We start from the raw sequence: 14,519 nt of genomic DNA, 5'->3' as shown, positions 1-14,519 counted from the left end.
AAGAACACGTGCGTTAGAGACGCTACGAAAAGTAATATTTATCCAAGCATGGCTTCTTCATACAGTGCGCCAGAATATCTATGTGATGCTTATCTATAAATTAATTCACCTTGCTTCCATTCGCTTCTTTCTTATCCCGGCATAAACCGGAAGTTACTCTGATTAGCCTCCCAGCCATGGCTTCTTTCTCTTCCATTCTCTTTCTCGCTTGCCCGGTACTTATTTCCAGTGAATGCAATAAATCTTTTAAAGGCAACAAACCCTCGCTATTTAACCCTCTTCGCGAGATTTGGCTGTCAGAAGAGACGCAAACCATTTAGGCAACCCCGCCAATGTTGACGCGCATTGTAATGGTCGAGGAGCTCTGTACCTTTTACGACAGTCGATACTGAAGTCAGTTGAAAGGAACTATGCGACAGCGCCGTTGCCATGCGGCGCTAGCCTCGAAGAATCCAAGTGACAAGGGGAAACCTGTTCATACTAGAAATATATATTGGCACTGTAGGGATATTGTGGTCTGTATAATGGGCAGCAATCGCTAACTTTCTCTCAGTTGCTGGCACTTAGCCGCGTAACCTTTTTACACCGAGATTGGCTGCAGCAATATACTGACCGGCTAAAACCGACCGTATAGAAACGTATAGGGTTGCACAACAGTGCTGTACAAGAGACAGTGAAGACAATTTCTGTGTTTAGTGAAAATCGACCGCATGGCTCTTTCTGACTCTGCTGATGTTTGTTCGGCAGAAAAAGGCGTATTTACTGCTCAAATAATTGGATTTAAAAGTGCAGGCTTTTTTTTTTTCTGCCGCTCGTTTCAAACTCGTGACGTCAATAATGAAAAGAAGTCTCGCCCGCAGCGCCCGTCCTGTGTTTCGTGTTTCTTCTCGTCCTCGTTCCGTTGCGCTGTGTCAATCTGTGTCGTAGAAAGTATGCACCAACTAGCCCACACCAGAATCCTCTTAGAAAAGAACTCTGCGATCACCGTTTGGAGCGAATGTCCGGACCCCGTAGAGTAGCTGTTACCGGTCCAATTGGACTTATTTTTGGAAATGTGGCGGAGAGTTCGAAGGATGCTTCACTCCCGCCACCGGTTGGCCCGGTATGGCACTACCTCCGGGATCGGCCTTGTCTTTAGCGCGTCTTTACTATCCTGTCTTTCTATCCCCTCTTTCGACTCTCCTACTATCTACACGTGGTAGCGATTGTGGCTCGGCTTGAGCCAGTGGGCAGGCCTGTGCACTTTCCTTTTCTTTCTTCCTGGCAACGACAGACAGACAGACAGACAGACAGACAGACAGACAGACAGACAGACAGACAGACAGACAGACAGACAGACAGACAGACAGACAGACAGACAGACAGACAGACAGACAGACAGACAGACAGACAGACAGACAGAAGTAAATGGCGATGTGGCTCAGCCTCAGAGATTCGCAACGAAATAATGTATCGACGTCATCGCAGTTTGCTTGTGAAATCGGCCAGTGGCGGCGATACCTGCATTGCATTTTTTTAATCTCTCCTAACTTACGGAAGCTCGGTGTTCGCTGAAACTTAGCCTCTCTTTCATTAAAACGCGGGAATCTATCGACAAAGGCCAACTACGGTTAGTGGAAAGTGCCCCTTTGTGAGGAGACTCGCCACCAATGCAGCGGCGTCCCGATGAGGTGTCGCTGGGATTTCCACTTGCCACGTAGTACTTACAACCAGATTATAACTGACGAGCACGCGGCATTGTCGCGCGCGTGAGCTTTATTTTTATTTTTCGCCACACTCGTGGGCATCGTTTCAGAGCAATCAGTTATCTACTGACGGGAGGTGATTGCTCGCACGCGGCTCGGCGATAAGGCCTGCCACACGATGGGCTACGCATTCCAGCTGAGAGCGACGCGGGCTCCCCTATTCAGCATTTGTGAAGGCATGAATGTGAGCGTGAATCATTGCGGAGTACGCGCTGCGCTTATCCCCGTCGTTTGTTTGAGCGTTCGTAATCTCCGTGTGGCGGGTTGTCTCATTACGGCCGGCCTTATCTCAGAGGGTCGCTTTTACTCACTGACGGAAGTGAGGACGCGTGACTGCGGGACACCGCTTTCAATGGGCAGGGCTGCGTGCGTCGAACTTGTTCAATGCGGAAGGCTGAAAGATGAACAGATCCCTGTATGTTAACGCGACAGCGTCAAGGAGCTCGTGTCGTAGAAAAGCCGGTGTCGTCGGCGTCTTTGGCCGTGAGCGAAAAATCCCTCCTCCTCCTCCTCTCTCTCCTCCCCCTCCTCGCAATGTACGACACTGCCCCAACAGATAGCGCGCGAGGGCAGCTCAAGGAAAGGAAGGGTCGCCTGTCACATATTTCGGTGGACAACCCGGACCGCGCTGCAGAGGAAGGAAAATGAAATGAAAATTGGTTTTAAGGAAATGAAGTGACACGTCTGACATATCTCTCGTTCGGGCGCAGTGGGGCCGTGCGGGCACGCAGGAATCACGCGGTGAGCGGCGAACAACGCAGCGCACATCCTAAAGCGCGTTTATCACGAAGCTTGCGGCTTGCTGCCCGTTCGTTCGGCGCGTAAGCCATGCTGGCGTTCGTGGCATCGGGTTTGTCGAGAGCGATGTGCCGACGAACTACGACTGCAACTTGAGTCCCGCGCGTTTCGGCAGGGCGCCTGGCAGCGCTTCTACGTGGTTTGCCGCTCCGCGCGCCCGTTTCACCGTACGTAGCAGAGCGATTTGTCTAACGTCGCGCCGGACGGGCGATGGCGTTCCGTGGACTCCCTGGCAGTGCTGCAACACGCTGTCGCGTTCCACTCTTAAAGGCAAAGCTTAAGCGTGCTCCAATTTTTAATTTGCTTTCCTCTCTACCATTGTTTTTCTCTTGGTAATAATAATTCATTAGGTTCCCTACAGCGAAAGAAGTTTAATCCACAATTTTTAATCCACTGGCACCTATCTAGCAACGATAGACCTGCAAAAAAAAGCTATCTATGAAAGGACTGGGAAACAAAGTAGTAAGCGACGAAAGAGTACAAAGCTCCTCCAATTGACCCCCCTCCCCTCCCCTGAAAAAAAGACAAATGTTTTGTCATCCTATACTTTGTATATATGTATGCACGATCATCAATGTACCACGTACCATGAAATGAAAAGACGGCAGACGTATTTAAGATTCGAAGCCACAGTACGCTGTCACAAAAATGTGACCGTGAAACGGATACAAGTAGCCGCAGTACGACTCGCGTCAGTGGACATGGGTAAGAGAACTGCGTTCTGTTTTCTTCTGACGGCACCCATACATATGGAGGAGTTGTGATGCACAAAGAGAAGAATGAGAGCTACACGCAACAAGGACGCATAGCTTATGAGTTACGAGCACCGTAATCCTGACCAGCATGTCCCGCAACATGCGAGCCATCAAGTAGCAGCACTGACGAGTGACGTCCCAGGGCAGCTGAATGTGACGCCGTAGCAGTAACAGCTGTTCCCTTCGGCGGAAAAAGTATACGCTGTCTTACTGGCAGCTTACCGAGGCGGCGGTAGTGGCTACGGGCAGCTCACTTGATCGATTCGTCGCATAGCTATGCGCTCTGGTGGCGCACGTGCTCATACGGCCCGCCAGCTTGTGCGCTCTATCCTTCAGCCACGGATAGTATATCAGGCTCAATTTCAACGTCTCACCCGCAGACAGTGGGACTCCCTTGAAGCTATCAATCGTGAGGCTATGCGCGTCATAACATATCTGCCTCGTTTAACACCCATACCTGTGCTACAGGAGTTCGCCCAACTTAATACACTCAGTGAGATCATCGACCAACGGGTGGCAAATAGAGCTCGAAAACAGTCTCTCAAACTTCATCGTTTAAAGACACTTCCACCGTGGTCCTATTGCCAGCTCACTGACAATCGCCCCACTGTTTCCCCGTCGGTATCAGCAGCGTATCTGCCTGAAGGGTGCATATTATACACGGATGCATCTCATTCTGCAGAGAGGGGAGTTACTGCTGTGTATAGTCTATCTCATCCGCATCTCAACTCTCGCGCGACGTATACTGCGGATACGTGCACTCCCCTGGCATTGGAACTTCAAGCCATTTACAATGCCATTGCTTCCCTTCCGCTCGTTCCAACATTCAATACAGTTCACATTTACACCGACTCCCGCGCCGCCCTTAAACAGCTGAAGGCTGTTCGACGAACGTTCCAGATTTCACAATCTATTCATGTGCTCTGCGCAAAGTATCCATGTCCTGTGCGCATACACTGGATTCGCGGCCATGCCCAGGATCCACATAACATTCAAGCGGATGCTATGACTCATCTTCATACATTAGACGATCCGCCACCTTCCCCTCTTCCCCCAGATCCGTTCCTGTCCCACGTTTCCGATTCCGAAGTTCTGCGCCAGCGAACACGCGCTCTAATTCCTCCGTGTTCGCACCCTCTCCCCCGTAGTCTTACTCGGCAGGAGGAGGTATCCGTGCGCCGGATTCGGGCAGGGGCGGCTCTGACACCATCTGTCCGTCATCGGTGGCGTGCCAAAGATCTGCCACTACCTGACAGGTGCCCTCACTGTGGCGCTGCACCGGACATATGTGATGTGCGGCACTTGTTGTGGAAGTGCCCAGCGACGGCTGCTATCAGAAAACGGCTCCTCAGGGAGGTGGGCCTGCGGTGGAACCGCGAAAGTGACTTCGTGAAGTGGACAATGGACAACCGTTTCATTACCAACCTCTGCGACTACCTCAGCGCAACGGTTTTTCACTCCTTCTTTTAACTTTCAATCCCGTGCATTCCTTCCCCCCTTTCCTTTTTCAACTTATGCCTCATGGCACACTTCTCGAATAAAAAAAAAAAGCTCACTTGATCGGAGTCAGGCGCCGCCTGGATCAAGTTGCGTTTGTTCAAAATTAACTGTGTACAAGGTATGCTGCGTACAAAACTGCGCACAAAATACACTGCATACAATAAATTGTATATAGAATGTACCCGAGTTCTTTTTTTTCGTTTTCTTTTTTAGGCCAGCACATTCCTCCCCACTGCGCGCATGCTTCACATTAACACCAGCTGTGAGTTGCCCGCGCTGGCAATGGATGAGAGAATTCCCAAACACACGGTGCGTAGGCTTCACTGCAAGCACGAAGTTCATTTGCCACGCGTATGGAGCGATGCAAAGTGCTACAGTGATATACATAAAGGAAAGCACCATACAGTCGTCGCATATATATATAGGCTCGGCTATTTCGTGCTTGCACTACCGATCTATAGTTTCGGCTTAAGCAGCCACGCAGTGAGCTGAACCGCGAACTATCGGCGAGGTAGGCCGCGAGGCGATCGGCCCCGTTCGGCAACCCTGCAGAAGCCTGCAGGCCGCGCCCTTCTCGCATTCAAATCGGATCTTAATTACGCGACGACAACGCGTGTAGTGGGGGGGGGGGGGGGGGGGGGGGGCCCGCCGCCGCAGCGATGGTAGTTGCCGTAACGGCGCGGCATCACGCGCACGCACCTGCGCGCGGTAGCGCGCCATATGCGCGCGCCGGAATGCTCGCGACTAAATTTGGACCCGCTTCTGGGCGCGAAACAAAGAGGAACGAGGAAATCCGTCGCGGCGCCCCGCACCGGAATCGAGGAAGCGCGCGAGACTGCGGGCGCGGCGGCGGCTTCGGGGCCGCTTTGTTTCGCGCGCCTTTCCCGCCGCGGCAACAGCACGGTATCGATATCTGGCGCTGCCGCGTCCGCGTACTTTCCTGCATCGAACCCGAGCCGCGCGTGCGAGCTATGGCGCGCCCGTATTATACATAGACGCCGTCGCACAGAGAATGCTCATGCGACGCGCCGCTCGCAGCGTGCCCCGAAGCGCGTGATGCCTCGCAGAGAGCGCCGGTGTCAGCGCGCGTTCGAATGGGGTCGATCTGAGCGCGCCGATTAATCATCGGCCGAGAAACGAAGCAACGCAGCCCCCCCGCGCAGCGGCGATCAGTCACCGCGCCAGTTGCTGCTCCAATTACGAGGGCCGCCGCCGCTGAGTGACCGGCGTATGTATATAAGCGGCTCTATAAACGGCTGCACGCGCTAAAGCCAACTCTTAGCAGGGAGCATTACCTCGCCCTTGGTCTTGAGCCATTTCTGAATGTGGCGAACGCGGACGACGGAGAAAAAGCATGACTCGATAAGACTGCGCCGGCGTGTCTCCGCACCGTCTGCTACGGGCGCGCCTTGGCGTTTGACACCGGTTCTGCTTGGCGTACCCGCTAGTTGATGAATGCGCTGTAATGTTTCTTTCGTGGCATCGCTTCGGGGCCATATTTGCGGCCGCCCTGCGAAAACAGGGCAGGGAAGCGCATCATTCTTGCTTGTGCTGATGTTGAAATCACCGGGTCCCAAATGGGGGCACATTTGTTTGCCTGCGCAGCGCGGCATGGAAGTATGCCGGGTTGCGGCTTCGCGGCCTTCCTTACACAGGCATATATTTTGTCGGAGGGCTCTCGGTCGACAGATGAGTGCGGCCATCGCTGTTGTGCTCGCGGTCACCTTTCATCTCTGCTGTGGCCACAGTACGCCGGAAAGGAAGCGACTTATGCAAATAATATCAAAATTGAGTTAAGGACGAGAACTGAGAAAGAGACTTTAGAAGGAAGAAAGAAGTCTTGAGCACTATATAGACTCCAAAAAAAGCCGCTTTTCACTACGGGAACGTATCCATCTCCTTCCTCCAGAAGTCACCAGCCGCTTCTGCACTGATTTAAAGCTCACAGTTTTATTTCTAACCACGTGGTTGGCGACTCTTGTGGCCGGCGGCCTCAGACTCACCGCTTATATGCGTGTGGGAAAACCTCTCTGCTTTTTGCGAGCATACCATTTCAACTTTGTTCATAGAGCGCGGTGTAATCCGGACGTCGGAACGGTCGACTGCAGTATCACGCGCGCAAAAATCGTGATAGCGTTTTGCTGTGTGTGGTTATGTTAATTAAGCAGTATATGCATGCGCGGCAGATGCAGCAGAAAGTAAACAAATTTCATTGCCGTGAAATAACCGCCCTGACGCGCTTCGTGGCGAAATAACGGGAAGCTTTGCCCGCCAATTTTCATCTGTAGCTTTTAGTCCCGCACAAGCACAGGACGACATTAAGCTTCTGCAAAGTCACGCCTGGGTGCACTTAGGTTCAGAACCTCGTCCCATTTATTTTTCCGCTTGTGGACTCCATTGTTCATGCATCAGAAGACGCAGCATCTTTGGAAGGCGGTACTGAGTGGAAAGGGGTGACACACTTTCTCAAAGTGATGGGAACCAACCAATTTCCTAATTTATAAATCGGTTCTCTCGCGATGTGCTTTGCGCAATTAATGACGTCGCTGTCAATTAGTCAGACAAGGAAGGAATAACGACTACGCGTGCTGGCGCTTTTGCCCGGTACATCTGGTGCCATCGGGGGAATCGTGTTGAGTCTGCTGGATAATGAAACACGTCAACTGCGCGCATTTCTCCTCTTTTTCGCAATGCGGGGAAGCTGGATTAACAACTTGGGAAGAGATGTTTCTGCATGCTTCGCTACGGGAAAAAGAAATTCGTTTTTCCTCCGCACATCCATTGCGGGACATTCCTCTCCTCACAGGACCTCTTTTTTTGTTCTTGTTTTTGTCCTCTCTGTCTAGCGGCTTGGAGGAAGATTGGAAAAAGAGAAAAGGATCAGAGAAGAAGAAAAGGACCACGACAACAAAAACGGCGACTTACAGCGTGGACAAGGCCACAAATCGCGCGGCACCGCCCGCCGTACTGTCGTCACGTGCTGCATGCGTACATCTCCGCAGCCAGAAGTCCTGCGGGGTCAGGGGTGGTCGGCGCGCAGGCATTCCACCCGCGACCCTCGGCCTTACCGGCGACAAGCGACGCATGGCAAACAGTCGCAGGTAGCAAGGTTGCACCAACGGGTGCCCAAGGGAAGGACCGCGCTTCGACCCCGCCACCAGAGGTCGCCACGCGCGCCAGTCTCTGCCGAAGCCCCTCTGCCTCGTCGTTGCGTACCCCGCCGCGGGCCAACCGGAAGTCACGGTGCACGCTAATGCGCGAGAGAACGCACCACCGCGGGCTCACGCGCGCGAGCGGGAGTCGACCGGAGCAGAGCACCGCCAAACAAACGCGGCCGTGTATTCACGAGCACTAACGACCGCTGGAGGATGAAAGAACGCGCCAGTGGCACGCGTCAGCGCCGCGAGCGTTGTGCAGCCGCGGGTTCGATTCCCGCGCAACGAGGCCTCGTCTTCTGTCAGGGCCTGAAGAACTAGATGAGGGAGGAGGGCATCTGTGCCGCACGACTCCGACGAGCGCTCACAGCGAGCCATTTGCGTTCCACTTAACCGCGAGTTCCGCAATGAGGTCTTGTGCGACCCAGGTTGCTCTCCCAAGGCAACCATGCACTGGTGATCAATCAGCAATTTAACTGCCACCTGCCACTGTGGACAGTTTGGTCACTCTCCGGTGTGCAGGTTGAGATGACGCCACAAGGTTACGTGTCCTAGGTGGCCCACCTGCCTCCCAGGTTGCCTCTCCGGGGAATTTTCGTGAATTTTTCGCCCACAGTCAACGACGCCGACGTCGACGCCAGATTTTCTGCGACACGAGCTCGCATATAGTTTATTTCTTTAGCCCTGAACGTCAAAGCGGTAGCTGCTGAGAAAGCATCCTTGAGTGCAAACGCTTTGTTGAGGGGCTGTCAGTGGGCGATTGTGCATTAATGCATGGTTTAGACGGCGCATGCCCGCACGAATTTGGGGCCACTCAGTCGAAAATGAGCGGTTCATGGGTGGGCAGCGGTGCTGATTGGATGTCGTATGAATGTGACTCGCAAATTTTTTGCGTCTTACGCATATTTCAGAGGAAAAAAATCAACCCGCTTCTACTTGAAGGTAATGCAAGCCTCATGTAATGTTTCTTCCTTCGATTTCGGCAACAGGCTTCCCCGCAGAGCCCAGTTCTTGAATGATATTTAAAGCAAATCCCTTCAGCACTGAGGTTCTCCCGTCATTATTCCAGTCTTGCTTGTCACCGCTCATGACATTAGTCCGCAGCGGATGACATTATAGCCCCGAAAATATTTGTGACCACGACAGAGGTCTGCTGCGGGATAATTACAGAAGATGGTTCTTTCCGCATTGTCCTTTTACTGCATAAAGCAGTTCGTGTACTCGGTATGCCCCGTATCCGGGGTCTTTGAGGTAATAAATAAATAAATAAATAAATAAATAAATAAATAAATAAATAAATAAATAAATAAATAAATATGCCTCGGCCGCACTCCCCTGGCAACAAAACGGCTGAAAACAATCCGCTACTCTTACACAACAGAAACGTTGACAGCGCCGACAGCTAGTTTCGCCTGGCTTGACAAACGGAACGCGAGCTCCGAGCTGATAGGTCACAGGCGGCCTTTCCGAAAGCGCGTCCGCTGGCGGTGTCACATGACGACTTCGACGTTGGCGCGCAGCGGGACGCCAGAAATAACCTCCGGTCACCACCGGAGCGCATCCGCAATGACCCGAGCGCGTGCGTTGCTCGCCCCGTGTGACGTGCCGCGCGTTCGGCGAAAGCGGCTCCGGTGAGGCGTGGAGCCGCCGCTGCACCACGGCCAGCGCCTTCCCTCCGCCTTCTCCTCCTCTCCCTTTTGTCTCTGCGCGCTTTAACGCCTGTAGCGCTGATGCGTCGGGGGTAGCCCGGAGGACATTGGTCACTGGAAGCCGCGATACGAAACTCTGCGGGAGGGGAGGGGGGGAAGCGCGTCAGGTTCAGGATTAGTTCGCGTCGCTCGTCAGTGGGCACGTTGAGGCCGCGTTGCAGCTGCGTGAAAATACTCGCTTTTGAGCCAGTACGATGAAGAAGGTGCAGCGCGGCGCTTCTGTTCCCATCAACTCTCAGCAATAGAGATGATCGTTTCCTGTTCGCTGACCATCGTATGTCGTGTTCGTTACGTGCGTGGACCGTCAGCTCAGCTTTTTGCGGCGGCTTGTGTTAAGTTCAATGGGAATGCAAGGAGAAATTAACGGTAACGAAAAATAAATTACAGTAATTTTGTGCTTTCATTTTTTCGGCACCCCGCCGCGGTGGCTCAGTGGTTATGGCGCTCGGCTGCTTACCCGAAATACGCGGGCTCGATCCCGGCCGTGGCGGCTGAATTTCGATGGAGACGAAATTCTAGAGGCCCGTGTACTGTGCGATTTCAGTGCACGTTAAAGAACCCCAGGTGGTCGAAATTTCCGGAGCCCTCCACTACGGCGTCCCTCATAGCCTGAGTCGCTTTGGAACGTTAAACCCCCAAAACCCATAACCCAACCCATTTTTGCGGCGTCGCGCTTTTAGTACTATGCGGAGACGTCATTTTAGGAGAGGCTTATTTTTCTTGAGATAAGGATCAGCGGTAGCGTCCGCGCGATAAACGGATTGATTTTCACGAGAGCAGCACCGAAACTGTAGCGCTTAGTCATCCTTTGTTGCGAATTCTATTGTTTCGTTTTTACCACCGTCTAGCCCACTGCAAAACACATAATGGGCCATACATATGTGCACGCGAAACTTCATACAAATGCTTAAATGCGTGAAGTGCCTGTGAATGAGCTATAAAAAAGGCAAAATCTGAAGCACCATATAGGTTTAATGTTGCAATTAATTCCGTTGAAGCTTTCAGACATTGCAAAAGTTCCACTGATGCTAATTTTTATTTTTAATCCTAACGCAAAGCGTTTCACTGCGACACGGAGGACGGTTATGAATTATAGGCTGAAGTTTAGAAATTTACTAACACAACCATGGTGGAAATTTCCGTGGTTTTGTGTTGCGGAGTGGGGCCGTCAAGCGAAAGACTAAAGCTCTTGGGACACTGAAAATACTATTGCGGCGAAATATTGCCTGATGTCGTCGACGAGCGACAGGGAATAACGAGCATAGGTTGATGCAGTGGTCGCGAGGAGACAATCATGAATACTGTCCGAGTCGCCCACAAGAAAGAGCGCTAAGTGCGCCTCGTGCAGGATAAAGCTGCGCGAAGATGGGGATAATGTCATGGTAAGCAAGAAACAATGGCATAGGCAGTATGTGTGAGCAGGCCACAAGAAGCTTTCACGACAGACAGCAGAATGTTCTGAGATATACGCGGCCCTCCATGGCTGCTGTCTTCCTCTGGGATTTCAGAAACAGACTTCCCTCGGGTCTCTATACTGCAACTCGCATTGAAAAGCACAGCCTCCGGACAGTGTTATGCGGCTCGAATTTATATATATATATATATATATATATATATATATATATATATATATATATATATATATATATATATATATATATATATATATATATATATATATATAAATTTCCAAGTGGCGGAACAGCACCCTTATCCTTACGGAACCACTGAACCAGGAGGACAGTGCACGCAGGGAGCAATGAAGCGTTCGGACCAGGAATGAGCATGCGCAACCGGACAGAGTGGAAACTCTTTTTCAGTATGTGGCAGGCGGGTCACGGTAAGCGCAGCAGCCTGCCAGTGCACTGAGCTGCGGCGACGCAATGACTGCCGAAGCAGCGCGACGCGCGGGAAAGTAAGCCCTACTCGATGGACACTCCCATCCTTCTTTAAGCCCCGACTCGTACCAGCATCGGCGTGCGCTCACCTCGTGCAGTCTACAACGTGGTCCGTTGCTTAGTATAAGCCGTAGTGTCAGTGTGTACGCGAATTAAGGCGCGAACGGCTGACTCGGCCGAGCTTTCACATTCCTTTTTTGTCAAGCTTAGCTCTGACATCGAAGACTCCGGCGAACCGCAAAGCCAGAACTAGTGTTAGGGAAAGACGACTTAGTTTACAAGTATAATAACAGGGCATCCTCGGTAAACTGGACAAAATTTGCACGCTGACTCGCCCTTCGGTGAGATGAGCCTGAGGTAGTGAAGAACAACAAACTTGTTCAGGCCAGCTACACTGTATACTGTCGGGTACGGTGAAGTTTTGTAGAGCAAGGAGCAAGTCTGATGCGGCGGCAGAAATATTTATCAATAAAGAACACTGCAGTATATAAGCAGACATTCCTCAGAAAGGCTACTCAGGAGACATTCAAGTCACAGGGTACTAATCCGTGTCATATACTAGCGCGCCAGGTGAAGGACACTAATATGTCATTTTCTGCATCTTCTGCATTTTCTGCATTTTCTGTCATGGGCAGTGCACTACTTTGCCAACACTCCATCCCATGGACTTGTTGGCACTAAGCTCCAGTTCACGCTAGTAACCAGGGGTCGAATTCTCGAAGCTGTTATTGACGCCTTAGAGCGGTGCATGGTTGGATGGCATTTTAGCTGTCACGTGCCAAAAAATATCACAGTTGCCGAAGAGACGCACGCCAGCCGTTCGCAAACCGCTCTGACGCATGAGATGCTTTTAGAGGTGGACGGTTCTGTGCCAGTGAAGACGTTCACAACAGCAACCTCTGAGCTCGACCCTTAGTCTCCAGGCGCGAGCTGGAGCTTAGTTTCCGAGACGCATCCCGCATCGGTACACATTTACAGCCGTCGACGTCGCGGGGGGCCCAGCGCCAGAGAGCCCGTGGCGCTGAGCCCCCTCGGCCGTGAGCGGGACGCACCTTGAGCAGCTTCTTGCACGAGGCCACCATGGGGGGCGGGCCGAGCCACGGGGCGCCCTCGCGGTCGGCGTCGTGCTGCAGCGCGAAGAGGCGCACCAGCTGCAGCAGCAGGGCGTCGGGCTTGAGCGCCTGCAGCGCCGGCTCCTCGAGGAAAGCGGCCCGCGCGTACAGGGCCTCGAGCGGCGGCAGCGATCCGGGCAGCTGGTCCAGCAGCAGCTCGACCGGCAGCTCGGCCAGCAGCGCGCGGAAGGCGGCCGGCGCGAGGCGCGAAAGCAGCGCGGCTGCCTCGCGGTGCTGCTGCCGCTCGCAGAGGAGCAGCACGCGACGCAGGGCCGCGCCGCCGCTCATGTCGCTCAGGCTGGCCGAGGGGCCACCGCGCGGCTCGTCCACGTCGCCGGCGAAGCCCTGCAGCCAGTGCGAGTCCCGCCAGGTGAGCTTCTGCACGTTTCGCCGCTGGGCGCCCGCGGGCCGCTCGGGACGGATGCGCCTGCCGCTGCTCATCGTGGCCGCCGAGCCGCCACTGGCCGACGAGGGTCAGGCAGCAGCCGCCGCTCTCTCGCCTACTGACACACTGAGCCAGAAAACGGGGTTCGGCCCGCCCGCCGCCGGCGCGGCCGCCGAAAGTGGTAGCCGCGCCCCGGCAGTCCTCGACCGGGGCGGCTGGGACCGCGGGAGGGGAGAGACTTCGCGACTCCCTATTTCCTACGCCAAATCGATAGGCGAGGCTTGCTGAGGCTGAAAAATAAAAAGGAAAAACGGTGCTTGTTTATCGAACTCGGCTTCAGGTCGACCATGTTAGGTTTATAGACAAGCCGGAGTGTTAAATCAATCAATCAATCAATCAATCAATCAATCAATCAATCAATCAATCAATCAATCAATCAATCAGATGCATGCTCTAGAAGCATCCTATTTGGCAAATAGCTTTGCGCAGAGGCAGTGTCGCATTCCATGAAGTCTGAGGTCTCTCTCGCAAATAGATACTTCGCGCAACCTGACTTTTCGAGGCTATTTACAAACCAATGAGTGAAATAGACAGCATTTTATGGTGTTCGATAAAAAAAAAAAAAAGGCGGGCTAGTAGGCATTTTTTTTCTGGGAAAAATAACCCAAAAAACCTCAATCATGGCATCTTAATTTCTTTTTGAGTAGCCACATTTCTACCGGATTGTGAAGTGCAAGAAAAGTAGCACTCCATTTAATCACCCCCCCCCCCCACTTCCGAATATAAAGGAAAATGAAACCCAAAAACACAACTCCCTCTTTATATCCATAGTTGCATGCATACCCAGCCTGTCAGGGACTATTTATCTTTTCTTTGGTACTGGGGTTAGAGGGGGAATGGGGATTGCGAGGATCTTTCTGTCGCTTTATATAGAGCCCTGCAAGCTGACTAGAAAAATAACTGTTTTTTTAGGGGAAAGGAAATGGCGCAGTATCTGTCTCATATCGGCGGACAGCTGAACCACGCCGCAAGGGAAGGGATAGAAGAGGGAGTGAAAGAAGAATGGAAGAGGTGCCGTAGTGGAAGGCTCCGGAATAATTTCTACCACCTGGGGATCTTTAACGTGCACTGACATCGCACAGCACACGGGCGCCTTAGCGTTTTTCCTCCATAAAAACGCAGTGGTCGGGTTCGAACCCGTTTTGCCCGTTCTAGTCAGTGTACTGTAGAGGACAACGCTGACTAGAACAGGCAAAACGGAGTTTGACTCCCTGCACCTTTTCTTGCTGTGCTTTCTTAGATACTATTTCTGAACCCCAGCGGAAAGGCCAGACTTCCGTTCACGGAGGTTGTCTGTCACAGGCGTTGATAAAGTTGCACTTAGTCAGCAGGCTCTGTGAACGCCCTCGGCATATTGGTGGACTGTGCCGAAACGCCATGCCCCGTCCGTCGCCGATACCTG

General features: G+C 52.6%; 1 protein-coding gene across 1 annotated transcript in view; it reads right to left on the bottom strand.

Annotated features, from left to right (window-relative positions):
• Positions 1-13,253, bottom strand: part of LOC144112935 (uncharacterized) — a 95,164-nt gene extending 81,911 nt beyond the window's left edge. The window contains exon 1 of the mRNA XM_077645772.1: positions 12,613-13,253. Coding sequence (XP_077501898.1) covers positions 12,613-13,113 — 501 coding nt within the window. The 5' untranslated portion in view covers positions 13,114-13,253. The remainder of the gene's footprint in view (positions 1-12,612) is intronic.
• Between the last annotated feature and the right edge of the window lie 1,266 nt (positions 13,254-14,519).

Source organism: Amblyomma americanum, chromosome 1 (genome assembly GCF_052857255.1).
Source record: "Amblyomma americanum isolate KBUSLIRL-KWMA chromosome 1, ASM5285725v1, whole genome shotgun sequence".
In the NCBI taxonomy this organism is placed as follows: domain Eukaryota; kingdom Metazoa; phylum Arthropoda; class Arachnida; order Ixodida; family Ixodidae; genus Amblyomma; species Amblyomma americanum.
Note: the sequence above shows the minus strand (reverse complement) of the source record. Positions and strands in the feature narration are given on the sequence as shown.